Source organism: Gallinula chloropus, assembly GCF_964237585.1.
Source record: "Gallinula chloropus genome assembly, chromosome: 1".
Classification (NCBI taxonomy): domain Eukaryota; kingdom Metazoa; phylum Chordata; class Aves; order Gruiformes; family Rallidae; genus Gallinula; species Gallinula chloropus.
In genome coordinates this window covers 114,459,185-114,487,088 of record NC_140085.1, presented here as the reverse complement: position 1 = coordinate 114,487,088, position 27,904 = coordinate 114,459,185, and the positions used below count along the sequence as shown (strand labels likewise).

Here is a 27,904-nt window from a genome sequence, read left to right as displayed (position 1 = left end):
AGACAATGATCTGCGTCCGTTCAGGGCAGAGACAGACATCTTGCTCCGTAACAGCTGACGGAATACACACGAGTCGCCTTACTCTGTGGAACAAGAGGTACTAGTAATGATTCACCTCCATGTTCCCGCTCCCATCGCACGGGCCACTCCCGTTAGGCCTGAGCACAGGCTTACTGCATACAAACTGTCTTTTGTTCCTGTCCCAGACGAAGCTGCGGTCAGCAGATGAATAACAGAGAGCTGAAAAAGATATTTCCGAAATGAGCACCTCAGCTACTACTCTACTATCCAGAAATCCTGGCAACCTGCTCCTAACTCAGACAAACCTGGCTAGAGGAGTGCAGTGCCCTTTCCGAGTCAAAGTGCACATAGCTAAAGCACTAACACTACTAAAACAGAATGTAAAAGAACAAAACAAAACAAGGAAGGAAGGAAAAGCTGCCTACATCCTCTCCCTTGTCAAACTGCAGAACTCTGGATGGGGCTGTCTCCTTGGGGGCAGAGTACCGTTACGGAAAATTAAAGCCCCAGGAGTTAGTTTGGTAACGGTCCAAAGGAACCAAAACTGCCTGGAACCAACGCAGCAACCGTAACAGCTGCTGGTAATGTTCATAAAGCCTATTTCTCCCACAAGCTGTTGTGGCATACGTTTTATTTACTGCTTACTGACCAGTGATTAAGATTAAGAACTTGTGCTGCTTTATTGACCAAGTTGGGTACAACAATTTAAGCATCACTCTATCCCCTCCCTCCCCCCGAATCCAGTTGTAGATCTGTTAAGAGTTTAAAATTCACATTAACCACAAATTCATACAATCAACATCAGGCAGTGTGTTAATTTGTTTGGTATAGACACCTCCATTGTCTCCCTTCTTAGAACATGCAGGGAGAGTCACCTTGCCATTGCCAGTCTCGTCGGTTCCATTGCTGGACTCTCTGCCATCCCTCCGCAAGCAAGTCTCTTTGCCTAATCGCCTCTGTCCTAGCGTACGGGCTGTACGGCCAGTCGCAGGGTGCCATGTAGTTAAACCCCTAAAGGAAATGCAAAGAGAAGCGGCAGCGTGAACACCGTACAACAGGGCCGCCGCTGCGCGCTCTCTCGCAGGGGTGGCGGTACTGGCCCGCTCTCTGTTCAGCAGTAGGCGCCAGCCTCGACTAGACTAAGGGAAAGCCCCACCGCCGCCTGCCGGCTGCGGGCGGGCAGAGGCGCGGGAGCGGCTTTCCCCAGACCAGGGGAAACTGCAGCGTAGTACAAAACGCTATGAAAGTGTTAACATTCCGGACTGAAGAGAAACTGCATGAGCTTTAAAACAAGGGTTTAGATTACTGATGCCTCCAGAGTCTGTCGTCTGATTTAGTCATTTAAGAAATAATTACATCACTAATGTAAACAATATAAACATACCAAAAACTAAGTATGATTTAAATACATTTGGATGGTACAAAAGAAAAACCTGAAGGTGTCTGTACAGTTCCTTTTTACAACGTGGGAATTGCCAATGTATTTACAACATGAACGGGCAAATACCATTTTTGTGCAGAGTAAAATTATCTGAAATAATGTCAATATAAAAAACAATATCTAGCGGTGTGAGGCACTCCTAAACATGGTGGTATTGACCATGCTTTCCTTTGGTACAAGTCCCATCGCTTGGAGAGCCGCAGTTGCTGCTGTGGCTTTAGCATGCTTCTTATTAAGGCTGGCAAAAGTAGGCCTATATTCGTTTCCATTGACTCTCACCTGGTGACGAAAGAGGGGGAGGAAAGAAAAGAAACTGTTAGCAAGAGCCTTGTCACCTCTGCTTCGCGGCAGCGCTCCCGAGCTCCTTTAAAGCGCTTTTTCTGTCAAATTCCTCTTTAGGGGCAGCCAAAAAAACCATGGCTGGTCGGTAAGCACCATCGCTTCCAAAGAGCAAGTGCTACCACAAGGCATCGCGTGGCAAAGAAAGCCCAGGTCTTGCTCGCTACCTTTACGCCAGCAAGAGGGAGGCGACGCCACGCCTGAGAATTAAGCGGCAGGAATCGGCCGCCACCCCGGAGGGTAATTTTACTGATGAGCGGAGCGGCGTCTTTCCTGGTGGATTTACAGGTTCATGCGCTGGAGACACGGGATTGGCCTGTACAGAAACAGGACTTTGAAATTCTAGCACCAAGGCAGTGCTGACCAGTCCTCAGCTTTCCCCCTCCCCCGGAACATGCCGATACACAAACACAAATTCCACTCACACCGTCTAACCAGGGAAGCCAAGAGCGAGCAAGGGGACTCAAACGCACCTTGAAAATGAAATGCTTGCGATGATCAGGCCCACTGTCATCCACCAACACAAACTCTGGTGGCGACCATCTTCTTTTGTTGCAGATCTCCATCAGCGCAGAAACCGGGTGCTTTCCTTAAAGGCAAATTGTGCATTTCAAGGCTGCTATCAAAGCCGTGGTTTCAAAGCAGAGTTTTAAAAACTGTTTTTCAGACAAGAATCTCACCTGAAAGATCCTTCATCACAACATAGTGTCCGGATCTCTTCTGTGCCTTCTCCCCCACAGCAACAAGCCCTAAACAAAACACAACACAGCTTACATTTGTGACTCCCCCCGGTTGCTGTGCTCTCATCAGCAAAGCAATGGCACGTGTATCGGTGGCGATGAAACCTGGAGACACCACACAGCTGCGTTTTCAAGAAGTCTTTTGCACCTCCCTTTCTTTCATCCAGTGAATTTCTTCCCACCACACTACACACCACATTCTTCTCAACTGCTCCAGGAAGAAAATGCTTTTTCCTCCCAGGAGGAAAATGCTTTGAGGAGTCTCAAGCAACCCAGGAAACTTTCCCCCTACCCCCATGTTTTCCATGCTGCCTTTGGAGAAACACTGTACATGAGAAACTTGAAAGCATTCTCTCAATCAGTATTTGTTTTGTGCAACCCAAAAGTCATCCCCTATCTTAACACTTTGCCTCTAACACAGGAAGCACTTGAAGTATTTCCATTAAACAGTAGAAAAGTGTACCTTTTATGATACAAGTAACACAACGGTGTCCTTATCACACATGCTCCCTTTAACAGCACTCGAGTATTTGCATCGTCACAAAGACACGTGCAAACTGGCAGCTCAATTCAATCACATCTGCACATAAAGCAGCAGAAGTGTGCAACTGGGCCCCAGAATCAGGAATGAAGAGCACAAGCCCCAACAGCAGCCACTGCTAAGCGTGGGCACTGAACATTTCTCTGTTCAAAGTCTTATAAGAGGAAGAAATAAATTGTAACAACAACAACAACAAAAAAACCCCATCAAATGCCAGTAACCTTGCCATGCTTATGAAGTCACTGAGTTTCTTTTCATTCCTTTTGCCATTACCTTCAGTACACATCAACAAAATACCTGACTGGTGTTTCAGAACTCAGACTTCAAAGCCTTCAGCGTTACTGTCTTACCTCAATATGTTTCTGTTCCTGGCTTTGGTGAATAAAGACAGGGAGATACTGCAATTGTTTCCAGTTTCTTCCTGTTCCTTCAGCTTTTTTGGGTTGGCAATTTGTTTCGGTTTGCTTTCATGAAAATCCTTCCCTCCTTACCAGATTTCCATCCTAATATTCATGCAGCTCCTAAGCAGGGACTTTTCAAGTAGCACAAAACCCTCACAGAGTCATCATTGAAAAAAGGGACTTTTTTCCCCTTAGAAAATTTTATATCCAAAATAACCCGTGACTTCCACCAAAGCACAAACCCATCCTCTGACAATCTCCATGTTGATACTGTGTCCCTCTGACTCTAAGTAACTGACACTTGTCTACCACATCTTGTCCCTGGTACCTCAAGAGGTGTATTCAAAAAAGCAGCAAGAGCCTCTGACAAGTTCTGCTGATAGACCAACTTCACTGAACACAAACCACCAATTTACAAGCTGACAGCACAGCTCAAGAAGAGTTTGGGTTCAGCACAGTCTGTGAGAGCACTACAGATACCATCCAGTGACTGGCAAAAACAGGGTCTAAGGCAAACAGAAGGCAGACACCCTTCTGGTTCGTAGCTTAGGTGCAGCCTACTGAGTAACTCCTTAGCAAACTGCTTGTTCCTGCATCTAGAAATAGTATTTTCTTGGGTGGGGTGGATAAAAAAAAACGTGTTAAAACCCACACAAAATAAAACCAGGTTGGCTACTTCACAGGCTCCTTTTAAAAAATTCTGACTTTTCTTTAAACTTATGCATAGAAAGTCAAAAAAGCAAACAGCTACTTTTTATACATTTAAGCATCAAAGAACACTGATATTTCAAAAAGTTTTTTCAGCTGCTCGTCCTAAAGGTTTACCCCCTAGTTAGTTGCTTCTGACTTGTGCAAATTGTCCCTTCATAGTGCAAGTTGTCTCCCTTGATTAGAGACCTGGTTGGCTCAACATTAAACATTCTCCTTCATCAACACAAAACACCTTTAGATGTTTTTTGTGGAAATTCTGAGATAAGATTGTGTAATAATAATAAAGTATTTTTATACTATGGAATTAAAGCAAAGCCCAGCCATTACTAAGGTTATTTTCAGATTAACCCATTACATGCCAGGAAGAAGCACCCTTGAACTCCATCTAACGTTTTTAATTACTATTGAAGACGGAGCATTCTGAAGCAGAGGGGGAAAACTATCTCTTCCAGAATGCCCAGCACAACGAGGACCTGATCCCGCCTCAGACCTTGATCCTTGAAACTCTTTATATTGAATTCTGCAGCATTAAGGAAATTTCTATCAGAAACCACATGAGGATCCCAGGGCACGTTGCTTCTGCAACTGGAAACCTGGGTGGTGACACCGCTGCGCATCACCCAAACGTTTTCATGTCCAGAACGTTCCCAGGTCGTGCAGCAATACTGCCTCTTTCCTGTGACGTGACAAGGAGCAAGCAACACCCTGAGCAGAGCTAGTCCTCCCTCCTCACCATAAAAATCCATCACCACGTTATGTGGCTGCTTAACAGTACCAAAACTGACATAAATCAAGCTGAACTGACAGGACTCTCACTAACAGGGAGAGCGTCACGAGACAACATCAACCAAGATCACGGTGAGACAGCAACAGCAACAAAATACTAACATTCCAAGATTTTCCTGGCAATCACTCTATCACACCAGGTGAGGTTTTTTTTTGGGGGGTTGTTTTGTTTGTTTGAGGTGTGTGTGTTTAGTTTCTTTAAACAGTAAAGTTGCACAGAAAAAACACATCTGAGAAGCAAGTTTGGTTGTTATTCGTGTAAAGCAAAGGTGTCAGTAACAGTGTTCTGTGCCTTGAGACAGCTGCATTTCTCCATTTAGAAAGCCACACTAGGCTGTTAGAAGGCATTTAGAATTTAGAAAGCAGTGGATGTTTTTTGTAACATAGGCTTACTTTCTCATTTTCTGCATCTTTGCACTTAATATTAAACTGTTTAAATTATATTTTCACTGGTAGATTGGCCACATGAACTACCTCTTTATTAGGAACTAGTCATTTTGATACCTAAAGATCCCTCCAACAGCACCTCTACAAAGAAACTGCACAACACTTGCATTTGTATGCTTGGCTGTCTTCTGAGCTCAATTATGAGAGCTGACAAAAGCTAACACAAAAACATAACTCAAAGTATTTTGATGCTTTCATATTAGATGTGATCTATTCAATGTATTAAAGGTTCCTAAGGCTTCTACTTTTAAAAAAGATCTAGAACAACAGTTAGAATGTGCTTTCCTGCTGTCAATGTTTAATTGCCTATTTCGGCAACATGACAGAACAATTAATCTTAAATCTCAACTGCTGTAATTCTCCCCCTTGTATTTGAAATGGTTCAATGCCTTGAACTTGTCTAGGTATTTCAGATGGAAAATTTTCATAAGCATTCATTCTGTAAACAGAACTCTTGCTCAACATGCTGATGAGATGGCCAATCATACCAACTAAGCTGCCTGCAAATAAAAGGACAGTTCTTTTGAATCAAGCAGACAAATGCAACAGTTCTCTAGCTGTGGCTGTGGACCATGTACTGCAGAGCAGCCTGCAGCAGGATCAAACTGGGAGATGGAGCAGCAGATATCAACTGGACAGAAAAAGACCTCTGATAGTCTAGCTGCATCAGGACTTCTGCTGAAAGGCAGCAGTAGCTCAGCTCTGTAGCTCTGACCTCTTTCTCCCCAGTTCAAACCAAATCAAACTACAATAGCTCCAATCCTGCCCTGTTCCGACTCCAGTTACTTTCTCTAGAGCCACCACAACAGCTTCTCTGCAATTCCTTTCCCTATCCATGTCTCCTCCACACATCCAGCTGAAGCACATCCCTAACTTTTAGGGACCACCAAGAAGCACTTTTTACATGGAAGGCGAAGGTTAGGGGGTGTTAAAGAACATCTGGCAGAGTTCAGAGATTCACAGACTCACAGATTTGCCAGAGCTGGAAGGGACCTCTGGGCATCATCTAAGTCGACCCCCCCTGCTAGTGCAGGATTATGTATGTAGGCTTTGTCCTTTACCTCCAAATCAGACATGAGAAGTTTACAGTGTTGTGTGACACTTAAGGAAGGGCTTACCTTTTCGATCTGTCTTAAAATCGACCATAATAGGCTCAACGCTGCCCTCTTTGTTTTTTCCAAGCCCTTCTCCTTCTCTCCAGCCCATTTTTCTCATCAGTTGTGCTCCCATTCCTCCAGTTACAGGGGCTGCTCTTAAGAACTGATCCTATCCAGAAAAAAAAAAGTAAAACAAGTCCTAAAGTTAGCACTGGGATTTTAAAAAGTAAGAGGGAGCTTCCAAAAAAAAAAAAAAAAGGTTTCTAACTATGTTTCACAGACTCAATTAAACAAAAAAAACCACCTTAGCTTTAAGTACATTTTGCATAAACCAGAATTCACGTAGACACACGAGACACAAATCAGTATTTTCAAAAAAGGAACAACTTAAGAAAATTCTAAAGCGATCCAAAAGTGGCAAGTGACCCATTTCAGACATATGTATTTAACAAAACGATAACCGTCCATTTTTAAACACGCTACTTTGGTTCCAATGCATCTCTTCTCATCTTGTGAAAGGAGGCAGTGTTAACTGTTTAACTGGCAACATGTGTGCCAAGTGTACCTAGTTGTTGAACAAAATACAAGCACATTTAGTAATGACATTCACACAGTGTTTAGGCGTATTTTAAATATTACCAAAAAAAAAAGTTTCCCCATTTTATTATACAGCAGTTGCACATTCAAGTTCTACTCTGAAAATCCACATGAAACATACAGGTTTTTCTTGCTTTGCTTTTTTTTTTTTAAAGGCGCTTAGCCACACAGTTTAGCAGCAGTAGTCTTCACATTCTTTCAAATCATCATTAACATAATAGTTGTTAAATGGTGAAAGCTTACAAACAGAAATTTTAAAAATCTGTTTTGATGTAAAGAACTTTAAAAACTCCTTAAATGTTTACGTACCTAGGCCTCGATGGCCGCAGTGTTGTGAATAGTAGGGCTGGCATTGACCGTGGCAAGAAGGCAGCTACAAGGATTTGACCCTGAAACAAGTTTCCATATAGAGGGGTGAAAGTTCACAGGTTATTCTGTGAACTATCATCTCTCTTCTGCCCCCCCCACTGACCCAAGTAAGTAAGTCAATCATTTCCATCACAGCAAAAAATTGCTTGCCTTAAAATATACAAGTTACACACTGGCACTGATAAGTCCATCAGTTATTTCGCACAGTAGGTTAGATGATACAATGCCTAGTATTTTTTGTGAAAGTTTTACTCACTATCAAAGCAGATTAATAGAACTTTTTCTTTTTTTTTTTTTCTTTTCTTCTCCTGTGAGTCGTGCTTGCAAAAGTAAGCGTTTCCCAGACTTGGACAAAGGACTGACAGCCCTTGGTTTCGACTTGTAGGTAGACAAAACCAGAAGTCTTACTTTTGCAGAGTCTAAGGATAATATATTTTTAAGGGGATTTCAAATTAGTAACTGACACACACTCATGATGCATGTGTGTAATCCCCAGTAAGGTGTTAAAAATTTAAAATAATAACAAAAAGATGTCTGAAGATTGCGGCAGGACTTCTCCAAGTATTTACTTAGTAACAGTAAAGACCTATCAATCATGCAACCGGATGCTGCACTCAGTGACAAAGTGGTCTGATGGAAGAGTAAAGAAAGAGGCCAAGTGCCCCTCTCCAGTTCCCCTTTTCCTCCGAGCAGTGCAGCCCATGCAGTGCGTGTGCACGGAGACAACCGGCTTCTTCCACACGAACTGCCTCAATCTACACGCCTAGAACGACTTTTACTTACTTCCATTTTCATCCTCCCCTCTCTTTTCCAGGAACCTCTCATAAGAAAAGGGCAACCATGCCGAGAATGATACAAACCCCAGTCAATGTCACCCTGGGTTCCGACTCCTCTTTTGTACCTGCTTTGCAATGATAGAATTTTCAACACAAACATCTGTTTCGTTACCACCGGTGTGTATTCAGTTCACAAATCGCAGAGTGCAATTTCTCCATGAGGTCATGTTAATGCCACGCAGCTTTCTCACCACACCTGTAACTGTACTGATTTGGGGGCTGGGAGTGGTGTAGAAAAAAAGAGTCAATATGCCATTCCCAGTCAAGAATCAAAGCCCTGAGTTCCTACACAGGAATTGCCAGAGCCTGAACCAGTTCCAAATACTGGAAATAAAGGGAGGTCTGAATCCCACAGTTTGGTTTATTAAAAACACCTAACCTGTGACATCAGTAGGAATTTTTTTTTACACTATGCTGACTCTTAAACAGGTAACACAGACCCAAGAAGGCAGAGAATTAGAAGTGGGAGTTTTGCTTCATTACGGAACAGCTATACTTGTGCATCCCCCTAAAAGGCCACACAAGTCATGCTGGTACTAAAACGCAAGGTGCCAGAAGCAGCCCACTTCGATTCAGTTTACTGAAGAAGCAAAGAAGGCCTGCAGCAGGGGGAGAAGTTATTTCAGTTTTTGGTTTTTAAGGTTCAGTTTATTACTACAAAAACCCCACCTCAAATATAAATCTGTACACCTGAACAATATTATCTTTCCCCCCCCCTGTAATTTAACAACAACTTCACTCAGCCCATGATTTCATAAAGTATGGTAAAAACTAGTGCTCTGTTTGCAATTATGTTTGAAAATGTAAAAACAGTAGAAACATTAACAAAAGCAGGGCAGGAAGATCCACATTTCTTTTGCTTTAAAAAATCCTAAGCAGCTGAGTGTCACAAAACTGTTTAGCAGCTGTGTACTATCTCTGGCCCATAAGGAGGAGATCGAATTGAAAAGCATGCAGTACAGTAACTCCTCAGGTTTCTAAGTATTTGGTTACTGTTCTTGGAATTAAGTCATTATTTAGAAAATAACTGTTCTCTTTCATTCAGTAATCTCAATTTGAGCAAGCCTGCGTGGAAATTTAATAAAACTTTTTTTCCCTCATCGTTTGATCTCTAAATTTAGGAAAGGTGAGCCCAGTAAAGCACACTTCCATTCTGCCAGCAGATGGAGACAACCATTAAGCTGTGTTCTAGGGTCAGCAGTTTCTTTAACGAGAAGGCTACATAGTAACACTGGATCATTTAAGAAGATTCCATGGTTTTTTACTAAGTTTGAATTTCACTATTCTTCTTTTAAAGCTATATTATGGCCACAAATTTTATGTGTGTGTGTAACTGCCTGAATTAGCATTTAAAGGCCTAAACAAGCCAACACACACCAAAACTTAAATCATACCCGAAAGATGATTTTACAGGGTTCTTTGTGAAACACACTACAAACTGGACAGTCACTGCTGTTTCTGGGGCAAGGATAGTATACAGCATCAAGCTGAACACTTATAAAAGAGCACCAGCAACACTGGTGTATCACTGCCATAATTACTTGAGAGGTCATTAAACAGACCATCATTTTTTGTTCTCTGAAAAGAAAATACCCATTCCTTCTCACAATGCTGGCATGGCAGTAGAACATTAAGTTCTGTCAGAAGGAAGGTTTATTTCTTTTGAGCAGTAATTTATTAAGGAAAAGACATTAAAGCCTTAAGCACAGTAGGTGGGCCATTTGGGCTGCAGCACAATGGGCTGTCTTAGAGACTGCTTTAAGACTTTCTCAGTCAAGTACCCAGACCAAGCAACTATTTTTGGCAAGACTTCTGTAAGGTAGCTGCATTTTGCATTAAATAACCGGCACTTTTAGCAGCAGCCACATTCCTTCCTCAAACAAGAGGAGGAATACTTTTCTGAAGAATGCCATCAAACACCTTACGAAAGCCACACTCACAGTCAGCTTCAGGGTTTCACAGCTTTTCCACACCCTCAGCAGAAAGCAAGCTGAGGAGAGCTGGGAATAAACCAACATATTTTGAGGACAGAACAGGAAACTAGTCCAATCTTAACTAGCACGGCTGATTTGCCTTGCCTTTCCATTTCCAAGGAAAGCTCGCTGTGTCATACAAGGCAACAGGAATACGAGTAGTATTTTGCTAAGTGGCTTTCTGACAAGGTCATCAGTCCTCCTGCAAGCCACAAGCACACAGCTTAGGTTTTATCTCCATCGTTAGCCTGAGTTTTACTCATCTGCTACGGCTGGGGAAGAATGGAAGGAACGTGCATTTTAACTGCATGTTGCGCTTCAGCACAACTGAAGGAAGAGGACCCTAAGCATTCACTTCCTCACCTGTGTAAAACGCTGCAGAAGCCTTGTTTTGGAGAGCGAGTTCAGGCTACGAAATTAAGCTGATAAATCCAAAAACAAGTGGTGAGTCTGGGGAAGTCTAAGTAGACCTCAACAGAATTTACCAGGACATAAGAATCTAACCACTTCCTCTGATTTGACATTTATTCAGCAACATAGTGTACTTGTAAGGAAACAGGAACCAAAGAAAACGAAGGCCACCTCCAGAACAAGTTATTTGTGAACTGATTACACCGATGATGATAAACTGAAACAGAAACCACTTTTCAAAAGAAAAATAAGATACGGTTCACAAATCTGTTTTAACAACACAGGAACCCTAACAACACATTATTCCTTTACGAATGCTGCTCAGAACCCTACGCGTGAACACCATGAATTAGCGCGTTACCTAGAACAATACATCATACTTCTAATTTGTGTGTCGACCGAGTATGCCACGTTAAGCGCTTCAATAGCTAGTGCCCTACGAACTTTGGGATGAAACTGCAGGCCTCTTTTGGTTTGAGTACATATTACCTCTCCAGAGTCATTTTTAAAGTACCAAAAAAAAGCTGAAATCCAAGAAATGCAAAGTGAAGACAGCGCTTATCGAACAAGTTCACCCAGTCCTTGATGTTCTTCTCCCCTCCTGACACCGCTCTCCTGGTTCTGGTACCTCTAGCTAGCTTTGTGATTACATGTGTCAAGCGCAGTGCCTGTCCCTGTCCATGTTCCCATTCTTTGCCTGATGATACACAACAACCAGCTGACCTGTGCTCTGTGTCTGCCAAACAGTGCACGTTCTCAAGTCCTCTTACAGCAACTGCTCACGGCAACTGCCCCAGCAAAACGCCTTCAGTAAAACATCATCTCCAGTCAGACACATGCATTAATTTACACATACAACATACCCCAAGAAACTCCACAGCCCTACTAGCAGATCAAAAATGGCAAAATTCTATGGCTTTTTTAAATGATAAAATGTGTTTTCTTATGTCAAAAGAAGAGAGTACAAGTCTGACTTCTTAGTGCTACATCGCACAATTAACAGGAACTAAGTTACACAACTTCAAGTGCCTGAAAGTAAAATACAACCCATACTTTGCATTTCATGGTTGGCTTGCATTCATGTCACTGAGAAAGATAACATGCATTCATAACCCATTATCCCTACTTCACTTTTTCCTGTGAAATCACTCTCTAGTCACAGGATGTGACTCCACATTCTTAAGTTCATCAAGCCTAAGTTTTGTGAAAGCTCTCACAGACCTCACCATTCCTAAAAAAAAACCAAACAAGAAAACACAGGGCAAGTCTTGTGTAGGCCCTAGTGCATTCTGCAGAGGGCACATGACTGTAACTACTTATCATCTTGTGGGTTTGATGGCGATGTGCGTGCAAATATGGAACCTGGAAAGAGCAAAAGAAGTCAAGCTGAGGAATCCAGCGCAGGAAAGAGGACTGTGTCCTTATCTTCTTCACCCAACAACTCTTCAGGTTTCCAGTAGCAACCTCCTTTCTGACAAATCACAAGATGCTTGGCTAGGGAGGATGTCTTCTACTGCAAACCACTATGTTTTTACAGCTATGGGAAAGACAAATGCTTCTCTTGGCTCACTTTTATTTCTAGACTCAACAACATGCTCCAATACGCTTCTGCTCCTCACAGCAGTCCTGTCCACAAGGGAGACCAGACTCTCCCTATAAAGCATTTTGTTGGCTTTTTTTGTTTTGTTCCTTTGGTGTTTCTTTAACACTGATCACAGACTGAAGTTAAAAGACCAAGGGAACGCACACTTGCCTTCTCCACCTCATTTCTGGTAGCGGACACTTGTTCCTCTAAGGTACAGAAGGCCCCCACAGAACCTCAAGGAATGAAAACGGGATGAGAAAAGGCTTGGGAAAGAGATGATCAGAAATGCTCCCAATTCCAGTGCCCTGGGAACCCACTCAAGGTGCTGCGAGGCAGAAAGGGAGAACCCTCACAGGCTTGCTGATCTCTTTCACAAGCCTCAGGGTGGTACAGCTCTCTCCTTTTCTCACCAAGGCATCCCTGCTGAGTGCTTTATTGCTCTGCCAGGGAAAACTATTGTAATCAAAGGAAACATTTTGTTACAGTCTCAAAGGTTAATAATTGTTAAAATAAGACTTTATCACATAAGCTCAGTATTAATACTGACAAAAGCTCAAGAGATTCCCATCCAGCAAGTAACCTGGATCTCTGTACTGCTTGGCTAAGTAAATCAGAAAAACAAGTTAGTCAATCTCGGCAAAAATATTTCTATTTTTAGAACATTGTAATTCCAGACTTGGTGTTCAGTTTACACCAAGTTTTCTGGAAAACTCTAAATAAGCCTCAAATCTAACCTACCAGTTTTGAGAGCTGTCCTGACACTGTGTTCTGGAAGGATAAATAAGCAGATACAGCATATATTCAACTACGTTACTTGCAGGACGGATGGCCATAACTCATTACTCTTTTTGCCTAAAAGGTGGATATTGCTTGAATTCCTCAGTTCTACTTCTTCAAAGAGAACCAGTTCAGCATTCATTTTCAAAGATGAAGCATGAATTGTAGAACTTATAAAATGCATGTATGTATGACGCACTGCACACCAAAAATAAGCCAGTATTATTCTGTAGCAAAAGATAACTACTTCACTATAGCATGATGTTATTCAACTTAACCAAACTGCAACTCCTGGTTTAATACTCCAAATTTTTGGCTCCTGGAAAACGCTGGTGACACAAAGAGAGGCAAAGTAAAAATTGGATAGAACCAAGTCAAACAAAATGGCATTTTGGGACTTGGTTCACTGAATTTGAAGCCAAAACACCACTGACTTCAGTAACATCAGGATCAAACCTTGCCTGATCTGTCCCAATCCTGTAAAAGTAGTGATGGACCTACCACTGCAACCACATCATTATCACAAATGTCCTTTCAGTATAAGGTAAACGCGTGTATGAACCATCTGACTCAAATACCAGACGCACACCTTATTGAAGTACTCTGTCATGAGCAACACCTTAATGCACAACAAAATGGACACAGCAGCAGCAAGTATCTAAATTGATCAGACAATGATTTAACTCAACTCAGTGTATATGACACATGCATTACCATAGGTTCTTAAGGCACATTTTTTGCAATTTCCAATACTTCCACTGCTATTTAAAATGTGACAGTTAGAAAAGTACGTCTGCATAACTTCTACCTTTCTAATCCATGCTTGGGGACCACTGTTGGTCAGCTCATCTGAAGACAGTATCTGTGCTCCAGTACTTCCTGTGAACTGGCCAGGTATGGAGTTTGATTGAGCCCAGGCGTCAATCTACAAAATAAAATCAAATGTAAGATCAAAATGAAAACTTGCACATTTCCACCCCTGCGATTCTCTGCTGCTTCCCAGTAATTTTCATGACAACTCCTCACTGATGTTTAGTGCTGTGCTCATTAACACCCATCCATAAGCAGACTCTTCAAAAAAACTGAGCCGCTCTGCCCATTAACCCTAAAGCTCAAGGTCCAGCAAATTTATGGTTCCTGGCTCACTTAGCCCCAAAATCACCATTGTTAAATGCAAAATAAAGGCAGAATTTTTAAACACCTGCCCATAAACCAGGCTTCTAAAACCCTACATTTAAATACCTAAGAAAAGTCAGCTGGCATGAAAGGTAAACATATAAACTCATCAAAATGCTGATGAAAATTTGCAACATACCTGTTCCTGTGCACGATTTAGCATGCACATGGCCTCTAGATCAAATGTGTTCTCATTAAGCCTTTTCTGAGCCACTGCTCGATCGTTCATAGCTGTAGTTATGTCCACACCCTAGGGAAGAAAAAGATTATTTATAAAAATGCATCAAACCACAAAAATATCCACTTGGTCTGGAAAAGCTGTTGTAGAGTAAATGCTACAAATACTACAAAGTTGTTTTACACGTTTATTAGTTGGTTTGATATATAAATCAGCAATATGAAAAAAACCCTGGGACTACTTATGAAGTAAACACAATATGAGTTTTCTAAAACAAATATGAAATCTGAAGTACCACAGCCTGATAATTTAATATCACCTGCACATACAAAATATCAAAGGAATTCTTTTCAAAGAACTATTTTGGTCACAAAAAGTTCTGCTGTATAGTACTTAAATAGAGAAGCATATTACTGTTCAATGGAATCTGACTAGCCAGCAGAACCAAACATCATTTAGTCAAGAATCTTTAAAAAAAAAAAAGCTTTCATATGGAGCTGTCCACAGGAGCACCCTACCATTGTGACCCCAAAACTTCAATTTATACACAGAAGAAAAATCACAGCACAATCAGATGTATTTTGTGAACTTAGCTTCTGTTTTTCAAATCTTACTCGTCAGCCCACACAGACTTGCATAGAAGTAAAATCAGACTTAGAGGCAGCTCAAAATTGACTGTTTTGGATTATTTACAGTGCTGCTGCTGAACCAAAATAAAATTTAAAGAAAAATACATTTGAAGCCATCTTGCACATACTCATTGGCATAGTTTGGGCAAAAGTATGGAGCAAATGAAGATGCCCAATACAAAGCTCTACTCTGTGGATAGAGTATGGCTAGTATACAGCTCTTCTGTAAAATTATTTGTGCCTTGTCCTTCAGATGATGTACATTTTATGTATCATTCCATTTTGTAAGGAGAAAAAGAACAGTGCTCCAAGACAAGCTGAATTTCTTAGGAGATGAGCATGTGAAGGAGACTGAAAGGGCTGGAACTCTTTGAAGCATGGAAGAAACCAAATCAAAACAGCAGGTGGCATATAGACAAAAACTATGTTGATAGTTTTCTTGGTTTGTTACAAGAAACTACCTTTTGCTAGTTGTCATCTCCTAATCTTAGCCTCTCACATATTGTAACAGAATAAAGGGCCAGCAGAAGAAACAAACGAATTTAAAACTGACTCTGCTCAGAGAAATACAGCTAATCCACAAAATCCCTGTCACAGGAACCAGGTCAAGAATGCAGTAAAAACTGAAAAAGCAGTTAAAAATAGACCCAAATGCCCACAATTGCACAAAGAAGAGTAATTATTTCTGTGCTCTATTAAACCTTATTTTAAGATGGGTGGGGTTCCCCCCCACCCCCCCCACTGTTGACAACAAGTATTTCTGTTGGGAAGATGACTGCTGAAACATCTGGCACTGACCAAGACAAACTTAAAATGTCAGAGGTTCTATACCATCTACGAAAGTGACTTCAGTGTTCCTTTATTGTCCCAGTTGACAAAGACAGATCATAACCAAGGCACAAGACCTAGAACATTTTTAACAATCACCTAACATGATAGTCACATATGCAAAATAATGCCTGTTTCAAATACACAGTTTTTCGAGCTAGCAAGTTTCCTTTATATAGTTATACTAATTCTTTAATGGGGTTTTTTTGTGAAACTGGTTCAGGAGATAAATAAAAGTTATTCTACTCACCAAAAGCTTCAATCCAGCAATACACATAGGCATGCAAGTAGTCCACTGAAACCACATTGGGACCACTCACATACTTAAACATACATGTGTACTTTAGTGCTTTACCGGACTGGGGCCTATTAGTAGATACCCTGGTTAGTTAGAATTCCCATACACTTTCCCCACATGGTCAGTCACCATTTTGGAGACCATCATGGCTTTGTATTATGTCAAGACACTCCATGGCAGCTTTGGATCTTGAAAAAAAAAAATCTCTGCTTGAAGTATGAAAAGTTGTTATTATTTAGTCAAGTAAAACAGTTTCAAGTTCAGCATGCTATTTGCCCTAAGAGTTCTGCCTTTCCAATCCTGACCTTCAGTGACATTTTCCCCACAGACACAAATCACAGGTATCAGAGCAGGAAGGAAGAGGCTGACAACAGAAAGCAGGCGTGTTTTACATCCTCTGTAGTTCCACCAATAGCACAAATGCATTTACTACACTGTTAGATCACGATGCCTTCTCTGCACAGTCTCATCTGTGCGTACTCCACACTTAAACTACAACTCCGTACTTTCAAATGCAGCTTCTCTCTCTTAGTATCCTCTAGCTTCCAGTGACATGTACCTAGCTTCTAGATACTTTCAAGATTACTCAAACTTCTTCCTCCCTCTCCTACTACTACAAACAACTCTACTAACAGCATAATCTTATTGTAACAATTAACAATATATTAACAGGGCCATTTCAGATTGCTTATTCCCATAACTAATTCTGTGACTTAAATAAAAACATAACGATAAAACCAATTAGTTATTATCTTTAATGTCAATATAGACTTGCATCAGAATTGTCACAGTCAGATTTCAAAATGAGCAACAACAAACGGAGGCAAAGTATATGTGAAACTTCCTGAGGATGCAGGTATGCTCCCCCACTACCCTACTTCAACAGCAAGGGAGCTCATCTGGCTTCTTTTGCTCTGAGGAAGCCATTTAATCCACGAAAAGTCCTCATAAGCATTTGAATTTTAAGCAGGGAAGTACTCTGTCACCTTTCAGACTCCCTGGAGAAACATACAGGGATTCTCTTACTACAAGAGCATTCCTGCATTTCAAATTTAAGGACTGCCAAACCCGAGGGGATGGTATGCTCCACTGTCAGCCAGTGACCCTTGAAATCACCCTTAACACAAACCAAGTTAAGGTAAATGCAAATTAAAGTATTTATTTACAAAATATAAAAACAGACAACGTTGTTACAAGCATTTATAAAGATACACATGACAGAAAGGAAATTTATGTTTAATGTATTTACTCCAATGTCAATTTTAAGGCCTCTTCTACACAATCAATACACAAACCATCAGTGCTTAGCTAACCCCATTTGTCAAAGACAAGCCCAGCGTCACTGGCAACCTGGATGCAGACATTTACAGAGCTCTCCTGATTTATGAGCACACCATTAATTATCTGAAGGACAAAACTTCTCACCGCCAGGTAAAAACATGGCCAAATGTTAGCACACAATGTTTTTATGCTCTGGACTTTTTACATATGCACCTGTAACTGAGAATGACATTCTGCACAAACATTTCAGAATGTTTGTCTTATTAGTGGTTCATGACAAAGACCAAGCAGCAGTTACCATCTACACTGAGGGAACAACGAATTGGGTGCATGACCATCAAACTCTGAGACATACCATGAAAGTGTCACAGGAGTTATAGTATATTCACTGTGCTTCTGGTGCTTTAAGACCCAGAAGATAAATACCTTCTGTGCTTTGGGAAGTGAACTGTACAACCTTAGAAAGTTCTTGAAAAACAAAACGTACCAAGTGGAAAGACTGTTTCATCAGAAATTGATGCCAAGGCTTTTTTGTTTATTTGCTTTGAAAGGCATGGGAACAAGTCTTCAGATGAGTGAGGTTAACATCAACATGAAAACATTTACATCTGTCTTAAATATTTACTTAATTACAAAAACCCCACAAAATATCCTTTTGAAGACATTTGAAGGGAAAAAACATTTGCCTTTTTTTTTTAGCTTAATATACATACAATTAGATTTTTCTTTGGAAGGCCACATGGAAGACAACTATGTAAGAAAATGTGACTGTAAGCTGAAAACTTAGTAGATGCATCCAGATGAAATGGTGGATTTGGAAACTACTTTCAGGTCTATTTTTTATGGATTACATTTCAATGTAGTGTTATTGCTCTGAGATTGATAGGACAATTTATTCAATTTAGAATTACAGAAGTTTCAATTTGGGGTATTAACCTCTGCTTGCTTTTCAACTTCAAGCAAAAGTTTACACTCTACTGAGACAAAAGCACACTGTATGGGCGCAGGCTACTTTTATCATGGCCCACACAAGCACAGTGACCACATTTGAAGAGGGCAGGAGTTCTGATAATTAGCTTATTTAAGTGTTATAGATACTACCTATTTAAGCGTTTTTTTTTCACAGACTGCAATTTGTTACCAGACTGAGCAGGTAACGGTTTTGGTTTTGGTTTTCTTATATGATATGCTTTCCTCCCCTTCCTTACCTCAATGGATGGTTTGGGGAAAACATCATCCTTGCTGTCTTCTTTGCCTTTTTCAACTGGAACCCATTCTCCGTAGACACTATCTGCTTCTTTTTTCCTATGTTGAGACCCAGATGAAACAGGAAATTCCTTTGACAGGCTGACCTGATTTTTTGGTTGTGGTGGTGGTGCTGGTTTTATGCTGGGAGTCTTAAAAAAAAAATTAGAACAAGTTAAAACTTGAAAAAACACACAAAACTCACAACATGTCTTTGAGAAAAAAATATATTGCATGCATTTGGTTTTGTAGTAAGGAGGATGACTGGTGAAAACATTGCACCAAAGGCATTCGTAACAAATCATTTTAGCACAATCCTAAACACACACAGGAGAGCAACAAACTGCAATATAAAGATGATAAAATGGCTAGAAGCTTAAAAAAAACCAAAAAAACCCACATCACTTCAACTAGCTTCACCAGCCAAACACACACAAAACTTCACTCTCACAATTAACAACCTTGCTTTCCCTCCACCCATCGTAAAGAGAACAGTATTAGTCTGACATACATGCATTTTGTAACGGAAATCTCAAAAATCCTGTGCAGCAAAAGCCATTGGCTGTGGTATCCATGTGACAAAAAGCTCTACATTACTATACGTAAAGTCATTTTCCCCATTTTGTTTTCTAGTTTTTGATTATGCTTTAAATAGCAGCATTAATCTCAAAAGTAAATTAAGACTATGAGCTTGTTTTCCTTAGGAAACATTGATAATATATTAGGATTCCACAGAAATCTCTTGACAGGTTGTTCTTCTGAGAGGCAAACGGAGCCCAGACAGCTCACATTGGGTAAACCACTCTCAAAGGAACATGGATAGGAATGGTGGTAAGATTAGAAACCAGAAAGACAACCACCAAAAAAAATAAAAACTGAAGCTGTGGAGAACAGGCAGAGGAACCCATAACCACTGAAGAACATTCCTCTTCGTCGCCTGCACCGAATCCCATGCTTTCTTGAGCTTTGTTACACCACTGTGCAACAGTCCAACATAAAGTATAACTCTATTACTACCTTATGGATATCTGCATTAATGCGTATTTTGTGTATGCCACAAGCTACATGTATTGCTACATAAAAATATAAATGCCCTTTATATTTTCACTTGGCATATTAACACTTCTATAGCATTTCATACCCTGCAAAACCAGGGCAGATATTCATGGGCACAAAAACTCCACAAAGAAAAAGCTTCTAGACAAATTCTAATTCGTGCTTCAGAGCACACAAATCCGACACCCTTAAGGAAATGCTCCCTCATTTTATTCCTTCCAACAAGCTCATACCTAGAAATTGTCAACACAAGTTCTGACAGAGCATTCCAGTCAGGAAAGGGTTTAAATGGACATTTAGACCCTTCTTGCAACAGACAGTATCAGTGATCCTCGTTCTTAACACAGCATTTACTTTTCTTTTGGCTAACCCCAAAACTAACACAACTTTTTCCCCTTTAATGAACACTTGATGTGGACTGAAGAAGCAGACATAAAACATTTAGAGTCTGCACAAAGCTTATGGAATCATCTTATTTAGAACACCTCAAAATGCTTTTAAAATTTTTCTGGTGGTTTTCTGATTGTCTTTTGAAGAAATACAAGGCCATTCCTAAAGTACCACCCAATTCCAATGCTGCTCATACATCCATACTGATATTTTTGCAATAAAAATGTGAAGTAAAAACCATGTTCTTTGTGTTCTTTAAGCTTTAGAAGCTGCAAAGACATTAAAGAAAAAACTTTAATCCAGTTATGGGAACTACCACAGTTTCACAAACTGCAGGTAAGTTTCGTACTGTAGCAAGAGTACATTTAACAACATCCTAGAGCAATTTCACCAAGATAATCAAACACTGTTTAACCACAGTTTAAAATACTGGAAATTAAAGTAGTACTCACACTTAAATTGAAAAAAATAGGTTTAGGTTCACTGAGCTTAAAAGGATGATTATAGAAAGGACGCTCTTCCTCTTCTTCATCAGAAACATGAGGTTTGTTCACTATCACATCATCTGTGCTTTGAGCAATTTTCTTGCATTTCTAAAATAAATGAAAACAACAAAAAAGGGACATGAGGGGTCTGAATAAACCTGTATTGTCAATCGAAACATAAACCAACCCATTAAAAAAAGTGCATTTTTCTTTTCTAAGGCAAGAAGTATAATCTGAGAGAGTCTTTTAGCAACATCATCAATATATATACTTTTGACATTTTACACACATTACCGAAGAGCTACCTAGGCTTGCTAGGCCCTGATGGATTGGGTAATTTCACAGATTTAAGATCTCAGCAGCATACTGTAAAATCTGGTACACAGTGCTAGCTACAGAATGTGTGTCTAAGGCTGAAAAACCTTCCAGAGTAGGAACTCACTGGTTGTTTTGGCATTCCATTGTAATCTCATAGAAACTTCAGCGTAACTCACAAAGCTACCACACAGGAAAACCTAAGAGTTAATAGTTACTAATTTCAAGTTCCACTGGTAGTGCAGAGACCTTGTCAGACCCAATGGTTCCAGAAGATCTTACTACTTCTGAAATATTTTGACATTAGCCAGGCACAAGACATCCCTATTTTATATTCAACAGAAGCTGAATATAAAACGTATTTGGGATACTGGATAGAAATGAGAAGAGAACCTCCAGGATGAGAAAAAAACAACCCAGCAAAAACCCAACACAATTTTATGATGAAAAATTCTTTACTGGTCATGGTTATCTGCACTGACTGTTTACCGATAGCAACTACAACTTACTTCAAAATGCATTTGAGATTACAGTCTAGTACCTTGCTTCTACTATGTACCCACTTATGAAAAGTATACTTAAAAAGACATTTGAGGACGTGAAATAATACCAGCAGAGTGAAGCAACCATCTAATGTTATTCTAGTTGAAGTTCATACCATCATAAGACACATCTGCTTGGTGACCCAACTGCACATAAGGAGCAGGAAGGCAGCTCCGTCATTAAAAATCAAGTCACACTGATGGCACTGTTCTTATCAGTCCTGATTAGAAAAGATTCCTGCATTCTCCTGGGCTAAGACGCCTCCGAACAATGACTAAAGCACATTAGGCAATAGGAAAAGCCTGCACTACTTGGAAAGCTTACATATTATCTATAGCTACTATCTGGCTCCCAACTAATGGAAGTTCATCCAGTTTGCAGGTGACACTACAGAGAGAAGCTGCCAAACAGGCTCTGGAAGGGTTCTCCACTTGGGCACACTACTGTATGGCAAGGGGCTGGACCATTTCTGTGGCCAATTCCAATTCAAGAGAACAGAAACATTGTCCAACAGATTCCCACAGTTGGCAAGCACAAGGAAGGGGCAGGTTTTATGCTTCCAGATTAGCACCAGCTACACTGGGTCTTGGTCAGGTTACATGAAGAACCCCTTAAGATGTCTGCACGATCTCAGCTTTTTTACTAACAAGTACTTCTGCTTCCACTAGCCCACAAACAAATAAGTAAATACTTCTCAGTAATTTGAGATTGCTTAATTTCACGTTATTTCCATAAATAGGTATTTCAGAACTGTCCCACTGATAATGCAATTAAAAAAAACCCAAACAAACAAAAAACACCACATCACTGTTTTTTGGTTTCCCACACCCATTTTATTTTCTCTAGTTTCTCTAGGAACTGGCAAATTGAACAAGGTAACATTGTTACAGTTAAGGACAATAACTTTTTTCCCCCGACAAACAACACACCTGCAGGCTAGAACTGCAACAATAACTCTCTAAAAATATCTTCCACTGCATATTAAAATATATAGAACTACGTGAAGTGAGCACTAGATTTTTAACCCAAAGATAAGACTAAACACAGTGAAGCTCCCTAACAAAAGCAAACCTCACTAACACCACCAAAACTAAAAGCCAGAAGCAAAAGCTTTGGTTACTGTGAACAGGACTGCAAGAACTACCAATTTCTGTAAATTAGAACAGAATCAAAACAAAAAAGCCAAAGAATCACATTTTATGGAGGAATTAAAAAGCCTGTTCTAATAACCCGAAAAAAATATTTATAGAAACTAAGGGCTCAAACCACAAGCCAGCTTACATGCAAACCAAGTACACAGAATAAAATGACAGCTTGCCTAGAAGTCACAAATGAACCTGCTAGCTTATTTTAGGGTTTGAATACTGTTGTTCTCACTTACCTCAGTGAGCTCCTTGAGCGTATCTCTTGATGACTTCTGACTGGCTTTGTCGTCTTTCTTTTGCGATAACAAAGGCATCAGGCTGGGCGGTAAGGGAACACCAGACTTCGCACACATGGCGGCTGCATTAGCTTTGGCTATTTCAAGTAGCTGAGCCTTGTCTGAATGTTGGTGGGGTTTTTTTAAGGAAAAGTATTATTTTGACAGATTGTTATAATTAAAAAAAAAAACAAACAAAACCAAACCAACAACCCAACAACAACAAAACCACAAACATTTCTGTCAGGCTAAACAGAGAGGAAACACAGTATTTTACCCTCACTGTGCACTTTCATATTCCGTGAAGTAATTAAAAGTGTACTTGGTTGCCCCACAAACAACTTCTTGTTTGTTGTCTGCCCAACAAACAAGTGAAATTACAAATCTGACACGAAGCACAGGAGTCCAAACTACAACACTCAAAATCCTCCAAATCCCAGAAGTTCTGATGCCTATTGCTTCACTGATCCATTCTAGTTTTGGGAACACTAGGTTGTTTCTACACAGCATACATTCCAAACTCTACTCCCTAGCTTCCTGAGGAAGTCCCCTAAGTTCCCCAGTATGTAGCCTGGGGAACCAATCAGCAGAAAATATAAGCACCCAGTACAATGTGCACTTGTGTAAAATACAGTAACATGCAAAACTTAATGCAACAGCATTTCACTTTATTAAGGAAAAAAGCACATATGGCCTTATCACCAAAGTAGGCAATGAAAACAACGTACATCTTATCTGACCTGCGAGCTTGCAAATAAATTAATTACCACTACCTCTGCAGCCATACAGCTTTACAAAGTCCTGGAAGGGCAGCATACTGTTACTTCTTAAGCACTAAAAGTATATACATCCATGCTTGCTGCATAATCAAAGCAGGAAGGCAGATTCAAAGATGCTCATTAATTCTCAGGTTCTGTACAAAAATATTTCTCTGGTACAGGGGCTTCCATGGTAACTTTAGGAGACAAGACTAAAAGGTTCAGAATGCAAGGTCCACAAAAGGAGGCTTCCTCACACACTGTACAAGAGTCTATCTCTCAAAACGAAGAACTGCTTTCTCCTTATATAACTTCTGACCAAAAAGAAACTATAAGGCCTCTCTTCCTCCAGTCATTGACAAAAGATGCAGTTCATTAGTAATTTGGAATTTTTATTTTCCAATCAGCTGGGTTTGGAGATGTTTTCAGCAATCTTTTCTATCATCCTATCAAACAAGTATCCCTTCCCATTAAGTTCTGACCACAGTAAAGAGGCAAGACAGTAATAGAGACAGATAAAAAAAGCATTACAGTTGAAAACAGAGCTCAGAACTCTCCAACTAGCACTTGCTTTCAAATGTTCTTTCATGCCTACTTTGTTCCCAAAAGAACTAGAAAATCACAAGCTTCTTATAGAGAAACTTCTTGGCCTTTACTAACCCTTGCAATGAAGAATGTTCCTCAAGACTGCAACACACCACTTTTGCGCAAAAGCTCTAGAACCAAGACATAACCTGCTCTAAATATTTGCATCCCAGTGGTATGCACTGACTCAGCTCCAACATAAAAGCTCCTACTGGAAGTCACTGCCTAAAGTAACGCACAACACGCTTCCAAGAAATTCCTGATGACCACCACACAGGTATCTTAAGGTAAGACTACATAAGTGAACACACCATCACCTAACCATGGAACTACTGAAAATGAAATGATGACTTACCCAAGTCCGTAAGACGTTTAGGTGACCTGTTTGAAAATTCTGATGACCTTGACCTACGACGATCAGGTGATCGGCTGTATCTTCTTCTCCCTGAAGATCTTGATCGCCGTAGTCGAATTGGTGACCTACTAGAGCTCCGTCTTCTTCCTCTTGACCTCGATCGCCTTTGACGAAGAGGTGTTCGACTCCTGCTTCGTAACCTGAGTGATATTCTACGATCCCTTGAATCTGATCTTCTTCTTCTTCTGTCAGTGGACCTTGATCTATTTCTCTGAGATCTCTTACGCCTGTCTCTAGATAAAGAACGCCGCCTTCTTGATGCTGACCTTGACCTACTCCTCCTCCTGTGCCTTGAACGTGACAATGAGCTGGATCGAGAGCGACGATTAGATTTTGATCTTGATGCTCTTCTCCGTGTTACTGATCTGGAGCGATTCCGTCGAGAGCGAGATTCTGTATCATATCTCTGGGATCTGTGCTGAGAAGACCTGGAGCGTCTGCTTCTAGACCGCCGTGAAGACTCTTTGTCTGCTGCTTTTTCGACAGATTTGGATCGACTCCTTTGGCGAGCAGTGGACCTGGAGCGCCTACGCCTAGACCTGCGTGAAGATTCTTTGTCTGCTGTTTTTTCAAGGGATGTTGATCGACTCCTTTGGCGAGCAGTGGACCTGGAACGTCTACGCCTAGACCTGCGTGAAGATTCTTTGTCTGCTGATTTTTCAACCGACGTGGATCTGCTCTTCTGGCGAGCAGCAGACCTGGAACGTCTACGCCTAGATCTCCGTGAAGACTCTTTGTCTGCTGTTTTCTCAACAGATGTGGATCGACTCTTTTGGCGAGGAGATTTTGAATGTCTGCTTATAGATCTTTGTGAAGACTCTTTGTCAGATACTTTATCAACAGATTTGGATCTAGATTTTTCACGTTCAGAAGACTCAGAACGCCTACTTTCAGGCATAAAGGAAGAGTCCTGTTCCTCCAACCTCTCATGAGACATAGAATCTTGTTTATCTTCATCTGCCAAAGAGGCCTCCGCATCTTCACCCTCTTCACCAGTCGTAGACCTTGACTCACCCTCATCTGACGATGTGGAGTCTCTTCGTTCAGCTGTCAAGGAGGGCTCCACATCATCTGCTTCTTCACCAGTGGTAGACCTTGATTCACGCCCATCAGGGGATGTCGAACGTCTGTGTTCAGTTGTCAAAGAGGGCTCTGCATCCTCACCCTCTTCACCAGTCGTAGACCTTGACTCACCCTCATCTGATGATGTGGAATCTCTTCGTTCAGCTGTCAAGGATGGCTCCATATCCTCCACATCCTCACCAGTGGTAGACCTTGACTCGCGATCATCTGAGGATGTGGAGTGCCTACGTTCAGCTGGCAAGGACAGCTCTGCATCCTCCACCTCCTCACCAGTGGTTGACCTTGATTCACGTCCATCAGGAGACACAGAGCGTCTATGTTCAGCTGTCAAAGCTTCCAAATCCTCTACTTCTTCCCCAGCTGTAGACCTTGACTCCTGGTCATCAGAGGATGTGGAATGTCTACGTTCTGCAGTCAAAGAGGGCTCACCATCTTCCATATCTTCACCAGCGGTAGACCTTGACTCATGCTCATCAGAGGATACGGAGTCTCTTCGTTCAGCTGTCGAGGAGGGTTCTGCATCCTCTACCTCTTCCCCAGTGGTAGACCTTGACTCATGCTCGTCAGAAGACACGGAGCTCCTACGTTCCGTTGTCAAAGGCTGTTCCAGATACTCTCCTTCTTCGATGCTAGATCTTGAGTCATGCTCATCAGGGGATACAGAACGCCTATGCTCAGATGTCAAAGAGGGCTCCAGATCATCCATTTCTTCATCTATAGTAGATTTCTGGTCATGGCCCTCAGGGGACACAGATCGTCTATGTTCAGATGTCAAAGACGACTCCAGAACCTCTTCATCCATGGGAGATTTTGGCTCAGGACCTTCCTGATATGAGGATGTGGAATGTCTGCGTTCGGATATCAAAGAGGGCTCTAGATCTCCCGTTTCTTCACCAGGGCCAGACTTCACACTGTAGCCATCAGGAGACATGGAGTACCCACTTTCACGGATTAAAGAAGGCATTGCATCATCCATTTTTTCAGCAGGGACAGATTTCAAGTCACTGTCATCAGGGGACATGGAGGCTCTATCATTTAGTATCAAGGGTTCGAGACCGTCTGCTTTTACAACAGTGGGGAATCTCAACTCCTGGCCATCAGGTGACACTGCACGATCATTTTCAGCTGCTGGAGAAAGCTCCTGAACATCTTCTTTTTGAAGATAGGTGAATCCTCCCTCCTGGCTCTCAAAAGACAAAAGATGGTAATTTTTAGATGTCAAAGAAGAATCCACATCCTCTGTTCTCTCAGTATGAGTCAATCTTGATTCATACTCTTCAGGGGACAAAGCATGTTCATTTTCAGATGTCAGAGAAGGCTCCTTAGCCCCTACTTTTTCAGCAGGACTAGACTGCAGCTCCTGACCTTCAGGGGACATGGTACATTCACCTTCAGACAAAGACAACTCCTGCACCTCTGATTTTTCCACAACAGTAGACTGCAATTCCTGGCTATCAGCAGACATAGAACTTTCACTTTCAGATGTTTCAGAAGGTTCCTCTGTTTCTTCTTTTTCAACAGGACTGGATCTCAAGTCATGGCCTTCAGGGGATACATCATACTCATTTTCAGACAACAAAGAGCGTTCCTGCACCTCTGTTTTTTCAGTAAGTACAGAAAGCAACTCCTGTCCCTCAGGGGATGCAGCATATTGCCTATCTGATATTAGCAAAGGCTTCTGCATCACGGTTTCTTCAGCAAGCCTTTGGCCTTCAGGGAAGATGGTACAATCACTGCCATGTATCAGAGAAGGCTCCTGCACCTCTTTTTCAGCAGGAGTGGCTGTCATCTCCTGGCCCTCAGGAGATACAGCATATTCATTTTCAGATAGCAGAGAATACTCCTGTACCTCTGTTTTTTCAGCAAGGGAAGATGGCAATTCATGGTGTTCAGAAGACACAGCATATTCGTTGTCAGGCACTACCGAAGCCTCCTGCATCTCCACCTTTTCAGGAGAACCAGATCTCAACTCCTGGCCCTCCCAAGATACAGCATATTCATTTTCAGACATCAGAGCAGGCTCTAGCACTTCTATCCTTTCAACAGAAGGCGACTGCAACTCCTGGCTTTCAACAGACACTGAACATCTTTCTTTAGACATCTGATAAAGTACCCGCATGTCTGTTTTTTCAGCTGGGGTCGATGTC

The 27,904-nt window shown here is 41.2% G+C and overlaps 1 protein-coding gene across 2 annotated transcripts; it reads right to left on the bottom strand.

Moving 5' to 3' along the window:
* Positions 1–109: 109 nt before the first annotated feature.
* On the bottom strand, positions 110–27,891 carry SON (SON DNA and RNA binding protein). Of its 2 annotated transcripts, none has more exons than XM_084279404.1 (10): positions 24,615–27,891; positions 22,878–23,038; positions 20,606–20,746; positions 18,671–18,859; positions 14,388–14,498; positions 13,881–13,997; positions 6,546–6,693; positions 2,482–2,550; positions 2,275–2,390; positions 110–1,032 (listed from the first exon to the last, which is right to left on the bottom strand). In XM_084279404.1, the coding sequence occupies exons 1-10, from the start codon at positions 27,874–27,876 to the stop codon at positions 874–876; spliced, it is 4,473 nt and encodes a 1,490-aa protein (XP_084135530.1). In that variant the 5' UTR covers positions 27,877–27,891; the 3' UTR covers positions 110–873. The 2 variants fall into 2 exon arrangements, with proteins under 2 accessions (XP_084135530.1, XP_084135531.1); XM_084279405.1 differs by having other exon boundaries at positions 898–1,741.
* Positions 27,892–27,904: the final 13 nt, after the last annotated feature.